At 31.0% G+C, this 21,367-nt stretch overlaps 1 protein-coding gene across 1 annotated transcript in view; it reads right to left on the reverse strand.

The window, feature by feature from the left end:
• The window catches only part of LOC136969018 (ATP-binding cassette sub-family C member 4-like), a 105,437-nt gene that overhangs the window by 55,355 nt on the left and 28,715 nt on the right, over positions 1-21,367 (reverse strand). Inside the window, exons 3-5 of the mRNA XM_067263093.1 lie at positions 3,734-3,839; positions 2,928-3,146; positions 1,399-1,488 (exon numbers count right to left, since the gene is read on the reverse strand). Of these exons, the coding sequence (XP_067119194.1) occupies positions 1,399-1,488; positions 2,928-3,146; positions 3,734-3,839 (415 nt within the window). The remainder of the gene's footprint in view (positions 1-1,398; positions 1,489-2,927; positions 3,147-3,733; positions 3,840-21,367) is intronic.

The following is a 21,367-nucleotide window of genomic DNA, read 5'->3' on the forward strand; positions in this document are numbered from 1 at the left end:
GATTGTATCACTATTATATTGCGCTATGTCTAATATGTAATACTCGGGCTTCGGATGCTCCTCGCATCACTATACCCCGTGTTTTTCATGTTCTCATATCGAATATGCATTTATTACTGTTCAAATCGTTGGTTACTGTTTTAATTTTACCCGAAAAATTATAATCATCTTATGGGCTTTGTATGTGTATCATGTACTTGTCTGTAACTGTATCTGTACTTGTAACTATTTATAATTTGTAAAAAATGCGATGCGGAACCCCACGACTTCCCACTTCCTCCTCTTCCCTTTCTTTTCCCTTTCTTTCTCATACTTTCTCTCCATCCTTACTCTCATTCCTCAATTCCCCCACTTCTTTTCTAAACTAGGTAATACCTTTGAGGTGCCTGGTCATCACACCCTTATTAATATACTATCTACAATGCTTCTCAAATATACATTGAAAGGATAGATAGTAAAATCACCAGAAAAGTGAATGTTGGAGCTCACGTGGTGGAGGCAATAAGTAGATTTGCAAGCGATAAGAGGATGTCCGAAAAGGCAAGTAAAACTCTGTATGAGAATGTTATGGTTCCTGTGCTTAGGCATTGTAGCGAAACTTGGTTATGGAAGAAATTCAAAGGATGCATGACTGCATCTGAGATGATGTATTAGAGAGGAGTGTGTGACAAACAAGTAGATACTGTGTGAGAAATAATTAAGTACAGGAGAAGTGTACTGCTAAACAGAGTGCGGTTGAAAAAGTGGAAAAATCGGCCTTACGATAGATCGGCTATGTTGACAAAATGAAAGAAGAAGAACTGTTGAAAAGAACAAACATCGGAAAAGTGGTTGGAAACAGCAGTTGAGAAAGACGAAGAAAGTCTTTGTGTGAACAAGTAGCTGAATATTTGAGATAACGTAGAAAGTGAATGTAAGAAGTGTGCTACAAGAGGCAGGAGTGTGTCTGAAGCAAAAAGAGTGAGGAGATAGTTAGTGAATACATGGTATGTAAGACTGCAGTCTTTTTTTGCCTGCTTCTCGCCGTTTACGGATTATGAGCCTGAGGTTATGTAAGAATGTACAATACATGTACGGATAGTTCCAAACCATACTGCTGTTATAAGTGCCGGAGTAACGAACTTCTACAATATTTTTCTATATCGACTTTGTTACAATTGTTATTTTCAATATAAAATAATATTAAATCATTTTTAGCAGCCTAACATGATTATCTACCAGAATAAATTCAAAATAAAATTGAAAATAAAAACTTTAATTGAAATACCGAAACTTTGAAAATTGTATATTAACCTTTAATTGAACAACGTTTAGAACACATTTTTATCGTCGTATTAACGCCACATAAAAATATTAATTGCATATTATTATTTTTTAGAAGAATTTCTTGCAACTTACACTTAAAAATTTGCTGACATCATTTGCTAGAAGATTTACCATTTGTCCTACATTCGATTTTTCAAGAGACGAAAGACTTAGCCTAATTGCCTGCATAGAAAAGATTTATATAAAATAATATAACTTTTAAACAATTTTTATATAAGTTTCAATAAAAAATTAATTTAAACAGGTCTTTTTATTTTAATGTTTAAGGTCTCTGAACAAAGAAATAAATTCAATTTTTAAATTTTTTTTATAAAGTGTAATTATTTACACTTTAAATATATATTAAATTTATATTAATGTAAATTTATACAAATTTTAGCAAAATATAAAAAATCTTATTCATATAATATAAATAACAAATATTAATGTTTTTTGTCATTTAGATAACTAGTACTATTAGACACTTACAGTTGGAAACAAGTTTATCATCGATGTAACACGAAGAGTACAATTATACCAAAGTTGTATTCAATCAGAGCATTGACTTGTGAAAGTGATGCATTTGAAATAATTTATAAATAAAAAAAGAGCTGCCTTGTAAAAATACTTATACAAGAAAAATACGTGTGTTTAAACATTGATGATTTCTCATTTTTTATCGAAGTACAGCACAGAAAAATTTCTGTAATTCGAGTATTTGGAACCAGAAGATCGTTAGATTAGAGTTTACAGGACGATTAGATTTCCGAGATAACATCCTAATTTAATATCGTAGAAATAAATGATTATGATGCAGCAAACGCAAGTTCGTCTACAGTTCAAAACTACAGAGCATTTTTGTAGCTGCTGATCACTGCTACAAAGATCAAGTATTCTGACTGAGTTTAGTGAGAAATTGAAGCGACGGTAAAATTTTAGGTAAAAAGACACTATTTTTAACAGAAAGTTCTAAATGAATATATTTTTATATAAAAACCGTATTTTATTTTAAAAGATTAAATCATTTTTTAGCAGCCTAACATGATTAACTTAACAATTTATCTGATTAAGCTTGAGCGTTCAAGGTATTCAAATTTAGTAGGAACTGCAGTTTGAACTAATAGGAAGCTTGTACGATTTGGTAACAGTAGCGGTAATATATCACAATAAACCAGTGTGTACAGGTGAATCGTCAAATTACTGAGATTTTAATGTACATTTATTTGGAATTATTCAGAACCAAAGCTTTTCAGGATTGTTGGTGTAGTTTATTATATTGAAAATAAATTTTTTATTTTAACTAAAATGCTATAAAATAAATACATTAAAGTGATATTTAGAAGTTTTTTCACTACCGTTGGCTGTTGTAAAGAAATAATAAAAATGTATTTCAGCAATGAGGTGTGAAAAGTCCATTGTCTCGTTTTTACTACTGTAATTGTTTGTACGTACGTCTCCGTCAACTATAGAAGTAGTGTTGCATAATGACAGATAGTGCACATGGCCAAATCCAATCAATAACATGCACAAATAATAGCCGAAAAATAAATGCTAGTAATCAAGTCTAAATAAAGAATATAAATGTAATACTATATTCATAACACATGATAATTCTTTCTCACCTTTCTATATATAAGAGTGCAAAAAGCTACCTTTATTTTCATTCCATAAATTTCTGACATAAATACATTAGCATCAAATGTAAACATATAAACCGCAGTTACAGCAAAAAATCCTACAAGTAATACATATATATTGTATTCATTCCATTCCAATCTGTTGTCAAAACAGTGTATTATTAATCCCAGCAAGTATGATTGGCCAGCAATTACAACTATGTCCTGCATAAATATAGAAAACATACATAAATATCAGTTATTTCGACTATTCTAACACACGCTTAACCTATTTGAAATCATTTTTGTTTCATAACCACAATATAGTACAGTTAGACGAACACTATGCATTATTTTATGTGTATATTGATTTTTCTTACTTGATACGCGTTTTTACACGTTACTTGAAATACAAAGGAGCTATACTGATGCGTACTCCCATTTTAAGATACTATGCTGACACATGTGTAAAGACATTAATTAAAGTTGTCTCAGAAAGGCAAACAACAGAAGATAAATTAAATTCCGCTAACGTAAATTGCAGAATTGAAGGTACGTTTGTAAGTTATATGCATTATTAAACGGTTCGATGATATGTAGAATTTATGTACATTTGAAAATTAGCTGGCTGGAGAGGGGCGTTGTAAGGCTCGAAACGTATAAAAACGCGTATCAACTAAGAAGAACAAATGAATGGATGAAATAATGCCTAGTAATCGTCTAACTGCACTATATCGTGCTTACAAAACAGAAACGTACAACAGCATGGTTTCAAATTAGTACAAAATATATAAAATCATTTGTCATATTACCTGAATAAATACATATAAAATTACAATTGAAAATTTCCATCCAAGAAATCGTAATACAGCTTTCAGTATGTTTGAATTTTTCTTTTGTAATTCTCTGTTCCATTTTCTGAAAATAAATTGCAATAAAACTTCACAAATAAAACACTCTTTCAATGACTATTTTTCAATTTTTGTAGATATGTAAGTTGCATACAGTTCTTTTAATACTATCGAATTATTGGAGAAAAATAGCCGACGCCTATAATGACGAAACCAGATATTTTTTTTAAGGATAAGAAATTAACTTATAGGTTTACTTCAAAAATAGAGCTTGAATCTTTAAAGAATGTTTTGACGTTTCTGTGATTTATGGTGGTGTTCCGGAAATTATCTTTCTATATTTCGAGTTGCGCTAGATGTTTCAGGTTGGTCCAGTTCCTACTTAGATATATTAGACTTGTTTCATTGAAAAGTCCCATTATATCGTTCTCGGATGCAGATGTCGCTAACGCTATAATAAAAAGGGCTTTCGGGGTGAATGAAAGTTCTTTTGACTCACTTTACCAACAACCACGACAGAGAAATCGAACTAAACTACATTGCACGTATAGCATAAAAACATGGGTATCCTTCAGACCTCATCTACATTCTCATCCTTAAATATCAATCTAGATACAAGTCTAAAAAGGACGAATCCACAAAGTCAACAGGCATAACCAATATCATTCTAAAATTTACCAAGAAATGAGCAAGCGAACTTAGCATCTCCTACATGAAAAACCCAACTGTATTTTCTTTATTACGAAATGCCAAGGACCACATCAAAATACAGAATTCATCTATGGTGTATAGAATACATCATGGATGAATATCTGTGGATAGAATACATGATTACATGATAGAATACAATTTTGTGTGTAGAGAATGTAGCCTGAATTCACGGATTTCCTCCCGCCGGTTCGTCGTACCGAATTAAAATAGTCAAATATCTTAACAAAAAAAAAAACGCTTTAATCACACTTGATCATAAACGATAGAAACTCAATCCTATGCAGTAACGAGACTTTTCTTATCCTTTCTTGCCCACTTTCGAACTCCACGACTTCACCTCTCTTCATTAACTCTACCGTCCTCCCTTTTCTACTTACACTCTCCTTCTTTCACTTTTGTCCCTCTCTCTATGTCTCGTTTTACCCGCCTATTTTCTCTCCGTCTTTTTGGCTCTTTGTCTACCCTTGTTTAGCTACCTTCTTCTTTTTAAAACCCTTTGTCTACCTCTGTTCATTATTTTTATAACAGCCTGTGAAAGGATTGAATATGAGACGAAAACTCCGCGGTTTGGAGGGAAGCAAATTCAATATCACTACACTGTGGATAGACAACAGAATTAACATGAGTTGGGTTTACATGAGCGCAACGGCTCCATCTCTTTACAAGCGTATTCAAGAAATTCGTTATTCTATGTAAAAGAGCTTTTCAAACAGCGTTAGTGACAGATGCATTCGAAAACAATATAATTGTCATCATTATCATCATCATCATCATCATTAACCCTGCGCTCATTGCCCGTTGGTGTTTGACACCTTTTCCACTATTTTCTTCCAATTCTCTCTATCCATTGTCAATTTTCTCAATTTTTGTACATTTGCTCCACACCACTTCTTCACGTCATCAATTCATTCTCTATATGGTCTGCCTCTTTTGTTAGATCCATCCATAATACCATAAACTAAAGTCTTAATTTTTCTGTTTTCATTCATTCTTGTGATGTGTGCAAACAGTTGAAGTTTTCATTGTATAATTTTTTGTAAGAGATTCTATGTTCATATATATCATAGTATAAAGTTCTTCGTTTGTGAATTTCTGCATCCATCCTATTTGTAAGATCTTATTGTAACAGTGTCTTTCAAATGCTAATATTTTCCTTTCCATGTCTTTAGTTATTACCATGTCTCACAGGCATACAGAGCGCAGGAGAAGATGCAGGTGTTCAATACCTTTAATTTTTGTCTGAAAACTAATTGCTTTACTTTTCCAGATTTATTTCTATTGCTTTCAAATTTGTTTTTGTCTTGCCTATTCTAATCTCTATTTCTTTTTTGCAAACCAGATTATAGGTTAATATGCTTTCTGAATATGTAAAGCTCTCTACATTTTCAATTTCTTTCCCATTTACACGGATATTTCTTGTTATGTTGTTATTATTAAATATCATTTTCTTAGTTTTTCGCTATTGATACTCAGTCCATATCTTCTTCCTTCTTCATTAAGCAAATGTAATGTTTTCTCTAATGTTCTTCACTTTCTTTAATGATAACTATGTCATCTGCAAATCCCAGGTTATTGAATTTTACACCGTGAACTGATGTTCTTTGCATTTCTTGCGTCATCTGAACCATGACTCTATCTAAGAAACTTATAAAGATAGTTCGGGATATAGCATCTCCCTGTCTGGTACCAATTTTTGGTTTGAACCAGTTTTCTAGCTTCCCGTGCAATCTCACAGCTGTTTCTTCATTATCATAAACATCACCTAGCAGGTTTATTAGTTTATGTTCTACTGCATAAGATTTTAGCACTACCAAGGTGGCTTTTTGGTCTATGCTGTCGAATGCCTTCTGAAAGTTCATAAAGCAGGAAAAATTGTTTTTTTTTTTTTTTTTGCTTTTTTCCTGCTTTTCCAACTAATAGCCGTAATGTTGTTGCCGAATAGAGCAAAATAAAGTTAATACTAATCATGAAGCCAGAAATCGCAAGTGTCCTGTCTTAAAATACCAGTGTGAGGTAGCTAAAGCAAGAGTAAGCGAATATTAGACAAAAAAAAAAAAAAAGACTCAACGTGCAGATCTACAGCATGGTGAAACAGGGTTGGGAACGGCCGTGTCGTTGCACTTCTCAATGTCATACTGAACAACATCACACTATAAAACACTAAAGGCCCACCTACTTTCTATAACCACCAGGGTTCTAGCCATATCGACCTCACACTAACCACTGAGAACATAGGACAGCATATTACAGATTGATCAACACTGCTAACACAAACACTATCAGGACATAGATATATTACATTTTAATCCTCTCATAGGAAAACAACATCAAAGGAATACAGCAACAACTGAAAAATATAATATACACAAAACAAATTGAGATAACTTTAATTTGGATTACAATAATGAAGCACAAAACATTAGATATGATTTACAATTAGACATACCCGTTAATGAAATAGTCGAGGAATACACGAAAAAAATCACATATTGCTGTGATAAAAATATCTCAACATACTTCAAACATAAACAATCAGTTCCCTGGTAGACTTGCGAACTAACCCTACAGAGAAGACTATTAAATAACGCGAGGTTAAAATACCAACGCTACAAACAACAATCCCAACGAGAGATACTAAGACAAGCATATACCCAGTTAAGAAATGAATACTAAAAATTAATCAAACGATCCAAAGCACACTCTTGGAAAGAATTCTGTACTGATGTAAAAAATCAAAACCCACAAGGCAGAGTATATACATTTCTAAAACACCAAAGCAATATCAACCAACAAACTGTATTATTAAAAGATAAAATTGGAAATAAATGTATGACTAGCGAGGATGAAGCCAAAACAATACTTGACTATTTTTATCCCAAGGACGAGCAAAACACAGACAATAGCAATCACAACACAATTCGTCTCTGCATTAATCAGCCATATCTCAAGAAAAATGACTCCCTGTTTCAGATACATGAGGTTCGAAATGTAATAAAAGCACTTCAAAACAAAAAGGCGTCCGGCACGACAGGCTTCTTCCAGAGATAGTAAGGCATATATTCCAGATAACTCCCGATATCTTGCACAATATCTACAATAGCTGTCTAAAACAAGCTATCTTTCCAAATACCGGGAAGATGGCTGTAGGGTTTGGAATCGCTAGGCGAGCGATTTCCGCCCTGTGTTATTATAACGAACTTTCATAACGGAAAAGCCGTTAGGATCGGCCGTTAGAAACGACCGTGAGAAGATCCGTTGTGTTTCAAATCAACGACAGACAGATGATTGGCCGGCGGGAAGTGACCGTTGTCGGCCGTTGTGGAAACGTTCAAATTTGATTGGCGGACGATTCGAACGTTGAAACTATTTAAGCCGTAGTTTCGGCGGGAACGGGGTGGTATCGTATTGAGTTCGTATCGTGAGCTCGTATCGTGAGTCCGTATCGGGATCGGCTGGATTCGTATCGGATCGGAGGAGATCGTCGTTATCGAAGTGCTAACTAACTCTCTCGTTGGACGTTACGTGGTTTAGTACGGACTTGTTCCTGACTCGGAGGTTTTGGTAATTGCCAGTCTGTTTGTTCGTAAGGAGTTCTTTCGACGAATTTGTACGGGAATAGTCGGTCGTTGTTTAGACTAGTGTTTGTGCATAATTAATTGTAACTCTAATTTGGATTACTTTGTACATTTACTGTAAATATAAAATTTGTGTTTTTCGTCAAACCGACTGAGTGGATTATTTTTGAACATTACTATGGCAATACGCAAATTAATTTTAAAACTTGGCACCCAAATTCCCGGTAAACTCAAAAACTACAGGCCGATCAATCTCCTACCAGTTATGAAAAAAATCTTGGAAAAATTACTATTAAACAGAATTAATTACCACCTTCACCAAAATAACATACTTAATAGAAAACAATTTTGTTTTACCCCACAAAGTAGTACTATAGACGCCTTATCTGCAGTTACTAAAATACTGTAATAAAAAACAGTCAAGATAACAAAGATTACTGTTTAATAATATCTCTTGATGTCTTGATATTTCTGCTGCGTTTGATCGTCCCTGGATTCCTAAGATACTTCACACATCACGCATATATAACTGCCCAAAAAGTTTATATGATCTAACAGTCAGTTAGTTACTTTACAAACAGATGCATAACCCTAATACACAACAAGAACATTTATACCAGGAATGTCTCCCTGGGCTACCCCCAGGGCTCTGCCTGTGGGCCACGCTTTTGGAACATCCTAATGAACACATTATTTGATATCAAACTACCAGCACATTGCGAACTGTTTTGCTTTGCTGACGACTCCCTCGTAACAGTTGTTGCTGATAACATATAAGCATTAGAAAACAAATCAAAATCAATCCTTCGTAAAATTGAAAACTGGGGGAAGAGTGCAAAATTAGATTTAATACGGATAAAACTAAGTTAATGCTAATACACAAAGCAGGTAAGCACAAAAAACCTACGTCAAGACTACAAGGTAAATATTTAAAATATCAAGAAGATATTAAATACTTGGGTTGCACTTTCGACTCAAAACTCACTTGAAAAGAATATATAGATACAAAAATACAAAAAGCTGCTAATGCTACACAGAATCGCTACCTTACGTCGGGGTTTGAATCTAAACACATTAGACACTATCTATGAAGGTGTCCTCCTCCCATAACTAACATACGCCTGCCAGGTGTGGGGTCATGCGCTAAATAGCAACTATCTTCGTGAAAATTATTAAAATTCGAAAAAAAAAATCTGCATTAAAATGATAAAACGATACAGAACAATTTCAAGAGAGTCAACGTTGGTAATAGCCAATAAAATTCCTATAGACATACTCATAAAAAGTAAAATGGAATTACGCGATACAATAAAAACGAGCAGATTAATCATAAATACAAAACATTATGAAATAAACTCTCCAGCCGATTTCCGCGCCCTCCCTCACCCGTCGTAAACACATGCACAAGCAGTACAGTAGTTAAATACACTTCTAACAAACGCTCCATCTGATGGCTCAAATCATAAAATGGTGTGGGAGCTGGTTTCTTTCACATCAAGGATAATAAAGTACTTCAACATTTACGCTAGAAAATCACTGCATAATAACACAGCCAGAAATATTAGCCATCAATCACGCACTAAGATACATTCTAAAATATAAATATAACGACACACTCATATGTATAGACTCAAACGTATCAATTAAAATTTTGAGTACACCTAAAATTAGCAGTAAACTATACTACAAAACTTACCTACTCTTCCAAGCAAGTTACACCAAACACAACACACAAATCTCTTGGATAAAAAGCCATTCAGGTTGTGGCGGCAATGAGCTTGCCGACTTGCTTGCCACAACCGCTTAACTAAATGACACAATTAAATACAGTGACGTACAGTACCTGTGGCATTCGCTCGTTTACATCTTCAGCATTGGTCAATCAGGGCATGGCAAACTCGAAAAAGGGAAAACCTCGAAAAAGGGTAGTGTGGCCTGGGGAAGAGCAGCCAAGAGATAAGATACTTTTTGACTAGACACGAAGGGTGTCGGAAAGATCTCCGAACAAAGTTTTGTATAGAGGAGAGAAGTTCGAGAGAGTCTAGCGAGGGACCGAGATAGTTTGGAGTATCTGGACCATGCTTGGACAGTATTTGGACCGTACTGAATCACTTGTATGAACATCAAATATAACTACGAAACTTGCAGAGGTCACAGACAAAGGTTTATAGAAGGTAAGCTAAATGTATTCGATAAAAATACTAGTATAGAAGCTAAATAATCATTTTTCTTTTCGAAACGAATTTTGTTCGCTGGAGTCAGACTTCAGCGCGGGCTTTGAGTCCCACCTCCGTCGAGGGCGATAACGCGCTAGCTTTTTTTTTAGATCCAATAAACTACGCGCTGCGGTTTTTGGTTGTGTATCTATTTGTTAAAAGAAAAAAATAAGTATACGTCTAAATGCAGCAACTCCTCGTTTATTAGATTTAATATCCAAAAGAGCTAGAATTGATGAAGCGGTGGCAAGGTAAACTCGGTTAGAAAATTGTAGTTACTTTTGTTCACCTTGATACGATGTAACTTCATTTCTTTTATTATTTATGGAACACCAATTCTGCAATGGCAGCTTCAGTTTCTAAAAAAATGTCGACAATATTCATTGGATTATTTAAAGTTTGGATTTATTCCTTCTCCAACAAATGAAAAAATGCCTATGTGTCTTCTTTGTGAGAAAACTTTTATCAATGATGCGATGAAACCAGCTAAAATGAAAGACAATTTTGAGAGAGTTCATTCTGATAAAAAGGATAAAGATCTTGATTTTTTTAAAACACTTAAAAGAAAATTTGCAACACGACTAAATATAAAAAGTTTTATGAAGTTGTCTGCTTCTTCTATAAATGATATTGTAGGAGGCTTAATCGCTTCATACAAGATTTCGCTCAATATAGCAAAAAAGGGAAAACCATACACAACTGCAGAAGATATAGTTGTACCTGCAATTAAAGATGTCATTGAAAATGTAATGGAAAAAGACTCTGTTGATGTTTTAAAGTGCTTACCATTAAGTGCGAATTCAGTAAAACGGCGTATTGACGAAATGGCCAAAAACGTCGAAAATTTAGTAGTTTCAGAGCTCAAAAATTGCAAATTTTCTATTCAACTTGATGAGTCTGTTTTTGGTGTTTTTTCTCTTCTTATGGCTTATGTCAGATATTTTAGTAAAAGTAAATGTCAAATCATTGATGAATTTTTATTTGCTAAATATCTTGAATGTGATGGAAAAGGTCTGACAATATATCGGAATTTAGAAAAATATTTGAATAAATACGACATTCCAATTAACAATATAACAGCAGTAGCCACAGATGGCGCACCTGCTATGGTAAGCTGTTACTGAGGTTTTGCAACTTTTCTTAAAGAAAAAGTCCCTGGAATACGTACTGTTGTACCTTGTAGCAAAATATCTCAGTCCAGATTTGCATAACGCTTTACAGATTTGTATTAAATCTATTAATCAAATTAGAGCCCATCCTCTTAAATCAAGATTATTTTTAAAACTTTGTGAGAAAAATGACGAATTAACAAACCAGTTACTTTTACACACCGAAGTCGGATGGTTATCTAGAGGTGCATGTTTACAAAGGCTCGTTGAGTTATTTGATTCTACGATAGAATTTTTTAACGAAATAAATTCTGTTCTAAGTGATCAACTGCAAAAACATAAGAACCACATTTTTTACTTAGCGGACTTATTCGTAAAATTTAATGATGTTCAAACAAGGCTCCAAGGTAAAGATATGACAATTATTCAAGCTCGGACAATTCTTTTAGGTTTTCAAGTTAAATTAAACTTGTTTTAATCTTCATTGTTACGTAAAGATTTTCAGTATTTTCCAAATCTAAGACAATTGCAAATAATAGATGAAGACTTGGAAATATATACTAATCATCTTCAAAAATTGAGCGATGATTTTAAAGTGCGTTTTGCAGATTTAGAAAATATTGATATTCCAGAATGGATTATGGCGCCATTTTCCGCTCAAATAGAAAACGTCGACATCAACCTGCAAGATGAACTTATAGAATTATTAGCAGACCTTGAAGCAAAAACGCTTTATAAAAATTTAACTTTAAGCAATTTCTGGACGAATGTAAACATAACAAAAAAATACACCAAACTTTGTGATATTGTAAATCCTCTTATGTTGGCATTTCCAAGTTCATATATGGTCGAAGCTGGTGTTAGCCATGTTAATTCCATCTTAACCAAACAGAGAAATAAGTTAAATGTGGAACTTCTAGGCGATTTAAGACTAAAGCTAACAAATTTTGACCCAAATATTGCTAATCTTGCAAAAGAACATCAAGCTCACCCGTCTCACTGATTGTGAGTTACAAATAAATGTAAAGTATGTAAAATTAAAGGAAATGCATGGTAAGATCGTTTCTCGCTTTTTTTTTTGCTCATACACTTGCACTTGTAATAAAACTTTTCGAAGGAGGTCAATGTGAGGTTTCGGAGAGTTGTTGGGGGTCGACGATCAAAAAAGTTTGGCGACCCTTGGTTTAGGCAATATTTTGATAGCGATAGATTTAAATACAAAAACATTCTAAAAATATTTAATAACTGATAGTTACTAATAACAAATATTATTGTGAAACATTGAGGGGTGGTTTTTTGTAATAATTAAATGTAAATTAAATTAATCAGCTGCAGTCCCCCAAGAATACACTTATAGAAACCTTTTAAGTAGAATTTAAGACAAATTTAACAATAAGTTTACAAACCTAGCATACGTAAATCATTAAAAACAAAAAAATACCCATACAAAGTACAGAATGGCAAAATACCACCGTATATTGAATGATTGTCTTTTAAAAGTTTAATTGAATTTTAATAAGTATTTATAAAATAATATAAGGAAGAACAATGCTGTTAATTTTCATTGATTATTATTTATAAATATTTTAATATGAAATTTTATTTTTCTGTTGTTATTATTTTGAAGTTGAAGAAGTAAATAAAAAATGGAAAAATCTTGTGGATACCTACAGAAAAGAAAAAAAAAATTATAGATGAAAATACTAGAAGTGGTGCAGGTGTGGATGACCTCCACAATTACAATTGGAAATGGTTTTTTCAAATGCACCTGTTAATGAATATATTCGATGGACAGGATGTACAATTTTCACAGTATGTAACAGAAGTATATTATTAAATATTATAATAAATAATGATATAAGACAATAAAAAGTCATAGTTAAAGACAAATTTTTTTAAAGTTGAAAAATAATTTAGATAAAACTTCACTTATACATTTTTTCTTTATTTTATTAGAACTAGTAGCAATCTTTTATTAAATGATGGCATATAAAGTGAAGATGTGGAAGAGATGTGTCCTGTTCAGATGTCTTATCCAGGAAGTCCAAATTTTCAAAGTCTTTCAATGTAATATATTCTTGTGTTCTATCCAAAAGTTAATATATAGTTTATATATTGTTAGTAAATTAATCATTCCTTATCTCAAGTTATTTAATAATAATGTTAAATGCTCTTACATACATCAAATATTTTTCCTTTAGTTTATACCTGTATTCTTAAGTCTACATTCATGTTTTAATTTTATTACTTGTTACTTGTAGTTTAACTTTTTTATCTGCTATGTATAGCCTATATATATTTATAGTTTTTTAGGGATATTTCAAAAGATTACCTTGCACGTCATCGTCATCTACAGAACAATCTTTGCCACCAAAGCGTTGAAAAAAATAAGGAAGATGATGTGCACACTTTAATTCAGATAACAGAGGCAATGGTGAACATACAGCAAAAAAAAAGACGAGCTGTATCATTATAGTGTCAGTTTAGCTGACAGGTTAAGAAACCTTTCTCCACAAAAGCGATCAGAGGCTCGTTTTAAGATAAAGGAAGTTATGTATAACATTACAAAAGAACATTCATAAATGTTCTTTTGTAATGTTATACATAATTTGTTATATAAATAATCATGTTGTACATAATAAAATTTTGTAAATAAAACATTCTAGTATTTAAAAATTATTTTATTTCTAATTTTTACATTTTATTATATATTTGTTATTCGATACGATTTACATAATTTAATTGCCATGGTAAAATATTATTTTCTTGAAAATAAGTGGGAAATTGTTCTCTAATGTCTCTTGCACAGAGTGAATAATTATGCTGTTGACATGGTCTTTGAGGAAGAGATGATCCACTTCCTATCTCCTTTCTCCACTGTCCTTCTATAATAGTTCCATCAGCAGCCTCTTTATTAATAAAATGGGGGGACAATAATATTTCATGTCTGAATTTACTTTGCTTTCTTTCGTCATCACAAAATTATGCAGACACACACATGCTTTTATAATACTATCTACAGTTTCTGGAGAAGCTTGAATGCATCTGCATAAAATCCTCCAACGTGCAGGAAGAATACCAAATATATTTTCTATAACACGTCTAGCTCGGCTGAGTCTATAGTTCAATATTCTTCTTTTTGTTGTTAATTGTCTACTAGAGTATGGTCTTAGTAAATAAGTTTTTAATGGAAATGCCTCGTCAACTACCATAAAATATGGCAGGTTACTAGGCATTCCACTTATTGGTGATGATTGTGCCCAATCCAATTTTTCAGTTTCCAGCGATCTGCCGAGACTTGAATGGGAAAATATACCTCCATCACTTCTTCCACCAAATCCTCCTATATCAACATATATAAATCTATACTTGGCATCGCTTACAGCTAGGAGAACTTTACTAAAGTTGCCTTTATAATTATAATATAAAGAGCCTGTATTTGGAGGGCAAACCATTTGTATATGTTTCCCATCTATAGAACCAACACAATGAGGAAAATTCCATCTTTCTTCAAATTCCATAGCAAGATTGACAAATTCCTCTCTGCTTGGAAACTTCAGATATTCTTTTGCCAACACATTCCAAATAGCTTCGCAAGTTTCTTTAATTATGGTACAAACAGTTTATCGAACCATTCGAAATGCAAATGCTTGGGAAATTTGATAATCTCCACTAGCTAAATACCTAAAATTATCATACAAATCATTTATCACTTGCATTTATAATTTATTGTTATATTTCCTTATTAAAATAAATAAATACATTTTCAATATAGACATAAAACGAGATCTCAAAAGTCTTATTTAACCTCTTAATAGTGAGAAACGTAAATAGTCGTTCAAGGCGATCGAGTGGCAGTGGTGAAAAACGACTATAGTCGTTAAAAAATTCTTATAAAATACCTGGACCATTTCGTAAAGTCGTAGAATTTTCACGAGTAGTTGGGTTCTCCAACTTTGTTTTGGAATATCCTTTAGTTCTCGAGAAATTACAATAAAAGAGAGAAAATTTAAATAAATATGAAATTTTAGACGGCCATCTATCGACATAAATCGAATTTAAATTTCTGCCGTCATCTGATTGGTTAAAAAAATTAATATTCCTAATTGGCTCGCGTCAGAAAAAAGTAGGTGTGACTTCTGTAAATGACGCTATCGCGAGAGCACCGATGCAACCCGAAAATGTAAACCGCCTACGTCATTAGTCTAACGGTCCTTGTCTGACCTACTTTTTGTAAAATCAACATTAGAGTAAGACGTAGTAATTTATAGTTAAACGGTCTTCTCTAATATTCATAGTACTTTGTACAGCTTGGATTTCAATTTAATAAGTATTATTTAATTTTCAGAAACATTACAAATACATCATTAAGTAGGAGAATAACGAAAAACTTTATTTTTTAGTATAATACAATTTACAAAATCAAAAGTTTGTATATCGTAATATTACGAAATAAATTACATCAAAACATACAAAGTCAACTAATTTACTTAAGTTCAGTTCATTATACAACTGTCGATACTTTTGCCTTCCTCAGTTTTGTCAAACAAAACTCGAAATCTTTAATTAATCTTATAAATATTTAAACGCCATTACTATTCGAATGATATATCACTATATTAAGCTGAATTTTACATAATTTGCAACTGTGATTACAAATATAACTGAAAAAAAAATTTCGATATAAACACTAAGCCATAATTATCAAAACAAAATTCTTCAAGTATAAATTTTTCGAACATTTTCTGATCAAGTAATACGTAATAATAGTTTTATCTATTAGTCTTGTTATATTCTACTTTCTATATTCATATCCATTTAGTTTCATCTAATTACACTTAAAATGTAAGAAAATTTACCAACAAATTAATTTGCTAATAAATAAACTACTTGCAAATTGAACTTTGTATTCTTTTTTGACGTAGTTCTAGGTTTTGGCACTAAATTAGTAGACATGTCTAAATAACACGCTTATACACTAAAAACCATAAATGTTTCAAAATTAGAACTAGATCATAATATGCAGAAATAAATTAGTACACCTATAATACATGCCTTCATTTATATCCAAACAAAGATCAGTTCTCGCTAATTGTCGAAAATAAATTATTTTCAACTTTTCTTTCTGTAAAGTAGCATATTCTGAAAAACAAGTTCTATATTCAGAGTAAATTTCCATCTTTTATCCGTTAAAAACAACGCAAAATGTATGAATCCACGTAATAAAAATTTATCGCAGTGAACTTCGAAAAAACGAGAAACACAGAAAAACTAAACCGTACTCTATAAATATTTGCCGCCAATTGATTCATATAGTGATTCTCCTTAAAAAATTTTATCACATGGCGAAAAGTTTTAAAATAAATGCTAAAAGTTTTAAAAAATTCTTTTGTGAAACCCGATGAATTTAATTAATACACAATAACTAAATCTGTTTAATAAAAATTAATAATTTACCGCTATAATTATGCAAATTAAATATAAAAAAGATCACTGCGCAAATTCTCCTGCCAACTATACGTCATGGGAAAACTTACGATGTCAAATGGATTGAAGCTTTCCCACTAAACACTGAAAATTTTATATAATTATTTCATTAATCCAGTCAAATTTAAATAATATAAATTGTCTAGATCTGTTTAATAAAGATTAGTAATGTACTATCACTAATAAGCAAATTAGATATGACAAAGATCAATGTGAAAAAATTCCCGCCAAGATAAAAATAGCTTTCGGTCACGTGATCACCAAGAAATATGCCTAAAATTTAATGTTTGTGTAAAAATCAGTAAACTGTAACAAATTTCATCAAAGACAACAGAATAATTTTCAGCTTATAAAAACTCTACAATAAATTATTATTTTTTCGAAATACGTCGATATGCACGAAAAAATAATAAATATGTAATAATGCTTTTATCCAGTTTAAGTGGATATTGTAAAAATTAAGCTATTTAATTTGTTTGGATTTTATAATTTAGTTTCCAAATATTTTACTGTGAAATTCCATTTACTAAACAGAAACAAAGACAAGCTATTAATTATAAACAGGACAATAGAATAATTTTTACGTAAATTGGGTGTAAATACAGAAAAAACGAATTATATCAAAGATGGGACGAATAAGCTGACATCCCTCGAACAGAGCTCATATACTCATTGTCATTCTCAGCCTGGTTCCCACTTCGACTGTTTTATTTTGGTAAAAAGTTAATTTTTTAAAATAAAAGTACATTGTTCTTAGTAAAGAAGAATAAAAGTATCAAAATCTAATATTCAGAAATAGAAATATTTATTTATGTCCATATCAGAAATGTATATTTTTTTGCGACATTTGAAATAATATCACGAGAAAAAACATTAGATATATGAAATACGGCCATAAACAATTTCTTTCTGTCAAATTACGGATTATACAGGTTTATTTAGAAAAATTCAATCGCAAATAATTGACGTTAAATATACAGAGGGTACAGTATGTTCTTTATGTGATAGTATCTGCGTTTACAAATTAACAATTTTTAGTTTTTTACACATTATTATGCTATAATCTAGGAAACTATGTTTAATACACAAGACATACTACAGAAAGGGTAAGAAAGGAACATCAGTCATTCTAACTAATGTATTATTGAAAGTTTCATTCATATAGATAATTTTATCAAAATACATTTTTCCAGAAGAAAATTTTCGATATCTCTCGTAAATATAAGTAGATTTTATTATAATTTAGATAAAAACTCATTTTTTCCCCACGCATGGCTTTTTTCCCCTCCCTGTTACTCCTATACTTGGAATATTCTATTTCATAATTTGATGTAATAATAACGTTTAAAATGATTCTAAATAAAATATTGACACTTAAACTAGGTTAATATATATTGTCATTAGTTTGAGATGTATTCATAAAAATGTAATAATCGATACAATAACACTTTCTCACATGCTCCATGTATTAAACTTTGTATCTGTAATTGAAGGTAATATATAAGGAAACAAAATGTTTATATTATCAATAGTTATAAAAGATATCTTATTTTCACGTAGAAAAACAAAATAAGACAGAAGAAACAGACAATCACACGATATGTCTATCCAGGACATTCTATAATTCATTTCAAATTTCTAATGTAGACATACATAAATAGTTTTGTGTGTGTGAATATTATATTTTAATACTTTTATCTTTCTTCACTAAGAACAATGTACTTTTATTTTAAAAAATTAACTTTTTACCAAGATAAAACAGTCGAAGTGGGAACCAGTCTGATAATGACGATGAGTATATGAGCTCTGTTCAAGGGATGTCAGCTTATTCTTCCTATTTTTAATATAATATTCTACACCCAATTTACGTAAAAATTATTCTATTGTCTTGTTTATAATTAATAGCTTGTCTTTGTTTCTGTTTAGTAAATAAAATTTCACAGTAAAATATTTGGAAACTAAATTATAAAATCCAAACAAATTAAATAGCTTAATTTTTACAATATCCACTTAAACTGGATAAAAGCATTATTACATATTTATTATTTTTTCGTGCATATCCACGTATTTCGAAAAAATAATCATTTATTGTAGAGTTTTTATAAGCTGAAAATTATTTTGTTGTCTTTGATGAAATTTGTTACAGTTTACTAATTTTTACAGAAACATTAAATTTTAAACGATAATATTAGTAAAAATGTATTATTTTGTACACAAACATTAAATTTTAGGCATATTTCTTGGTGATCACGTGACCGAAAGCTATTTTTATCTTGGTGGGAATTTTCCCACATTGATCTTTGTCATATCTAATTTGCATATTAGTGATAGTACATTATTAATCTTTATTAAACAGATCTAGACTGTTTATATTATTTAAATTCGACTGGATTAATTAAATAAATATATAAAATTTTTAGTGTTTAGTGGGAAAGCTTCAATCCATTTGACATTGTAAGTTTTCCCATGACGTATAGTTGGCGGGAAAATTTGCACAGTGATCTTTTTTATATATAACTTGCATAATTATAGCGGTAAATTATTAATCTTTATTAAACAGATTTAGTTATTGTGTATTAATTAAATTCATCGGGTTTCACGAAAGAATTTTTTAAAACTTTTAGCATTTATTCTAAAACTTTTCGTCATGTGATAAAGTTTTTCAAGGAGAATTACTATATGAATCAATTGGCGGCAAATAATTATAGAGTGCGGTTTGGTTTTTCTGTGTTTCTCACTTTTTCGAAGTTCACTGCGATAAATTTTTATACGTGGACTCATACATTTTGAGTTGTTTTTAACGGATAAAAGGTGGAAATTTACTCTGAATATAGAACTTGTTTTTCAGAATATGCTACTTTACAGAAAGAAAAGTTGAAAATAATTTATTTTCGACAATTTGGGAGAACTGGCTTTTGGATATAACGTAAATATAAATGAAAGTATGTATTATTGGGCTACTAATTTATTTGGGTTTATGTGTATTGTTGTACTGTAACTTACTTTGTTTTACTATGTTAGAGAAAGTACGTCACACATTGGATTTCTGACATAAGACTGTTGGCTTTTTCAGAGTAAAGCGGACCCTCTCAGTGAAGTTTGTTTTAGGGAAGTTATGCTTTTTTTTTCTGATGCATGCCTATGATGAAAATTGTTTTTAAAATTAAATATCGGTCAATGACGATAACATATGTTATAAATGTGAAGATTAATATAATAATATTTTTACATTTTTTTATTGTTTTTGTTGTTTCTTAAAGTTTAATTTATTTAAATTTATTATATGTAAATTAAGTTTATCTACAAAATGCTAATATTTTAATCCGCTTTAATATTTCGGTGTAAATTTGAACAACGAATTTTAAAATTTTAAATAAAAGATATACTGAAATTTTCTTTTATTTCCAATGATTACGTCACTTCTACAGAAAGTAGAACACGAGACGACCTTCACCCACATTTCAGTCTGGGGGGAAAGGCCGCCAGGCGACGTAGTTGTAATCATAACAACCTTTACGCCTTCTATTGTTGTGGATGAAATTCATTAACTGTCAATTACATTTTCTTGAATTTGATTCGCAGGTTGAAAAAAATCGTCATGACTTAAATGCCTAAAACTTTAAAAAACTATATAAAATTGAAAATAAATTAGAAACTTTTGAAAAAATTGTAACAGATGGAAAATCAAAAAAAAATTTAATATAAATTTGAAAAAAAATTTAGCAAAAAATTACCGCGAAAAAAATTCATATATATAATAATTATATGACAATAAAGAACGATTTTTTCTTTACTAGACGTAACTATTTAAAATTTTTTTTCCTAAATGGAAACGAGAAAGACGAGTGGGAAAATTCTTAAAAAATTTCTCACGCTTTATCTCCACAACTAAGTAGTAGCGCCGCGTCTGACTGTTCCACTGTTAAGAGGTTAATTTAAATTATAATTATAAACATATTAGTTTTAAATATCAATTTTTTTATTTAAACCCACCATTGAATGATTTTTTATGAATTATGAAACAAAATAAGGAATCCTATATCTTATATCTAATCGTAAAAATTATTCTGTGAATCAATGGATGAAGTTATTTTAAACTTACATTGGTGGCAACAAATAAGATTTAAACAAACTAGAACTATATCAATGGCAAGTATGCCTGCTTGCTTATCGATATAAAATCACAAATTCTGTTTTCTTTCAATCGGTAAATAGTAAAGATCGCGTAATAAACTCAAAACTCTACTTTAATGTGACATTTAAACGTTCTCTCGGAGATATGGCTTTACGAAAATTCGTATCCTTTCTGCGTATTAATGACCATACTCTACAGAGCAATTCATCGAATAATTCATTCGTCATTCTAAAAAACCTAAAAAGTGTTATAATAAATTTTTTGTTATTCATATATTTTCTTACTAAAGAGAATAAAAATTAGTATAAACAGTCCTACCTAGAAAACTCTCTTTGTCATTCAATCTCATTTCTCGCACCAAA

The sequence above is a fragment of the Centruroides vittatus genome, unplaced genomic scaffold (assembly GCF_030686945.1).
Source record: "Centruroides vittatus isolate TY-2023 unplaced genomic scaffold, ASM3068694v2 contig_1683, whole genome shotgun sequence".
NCBI lineage: Eukaryota > Metazoa > Arthropoda > Arachnida > Scorpiones > Buthidae > Centruroides > Centruroides vittatus.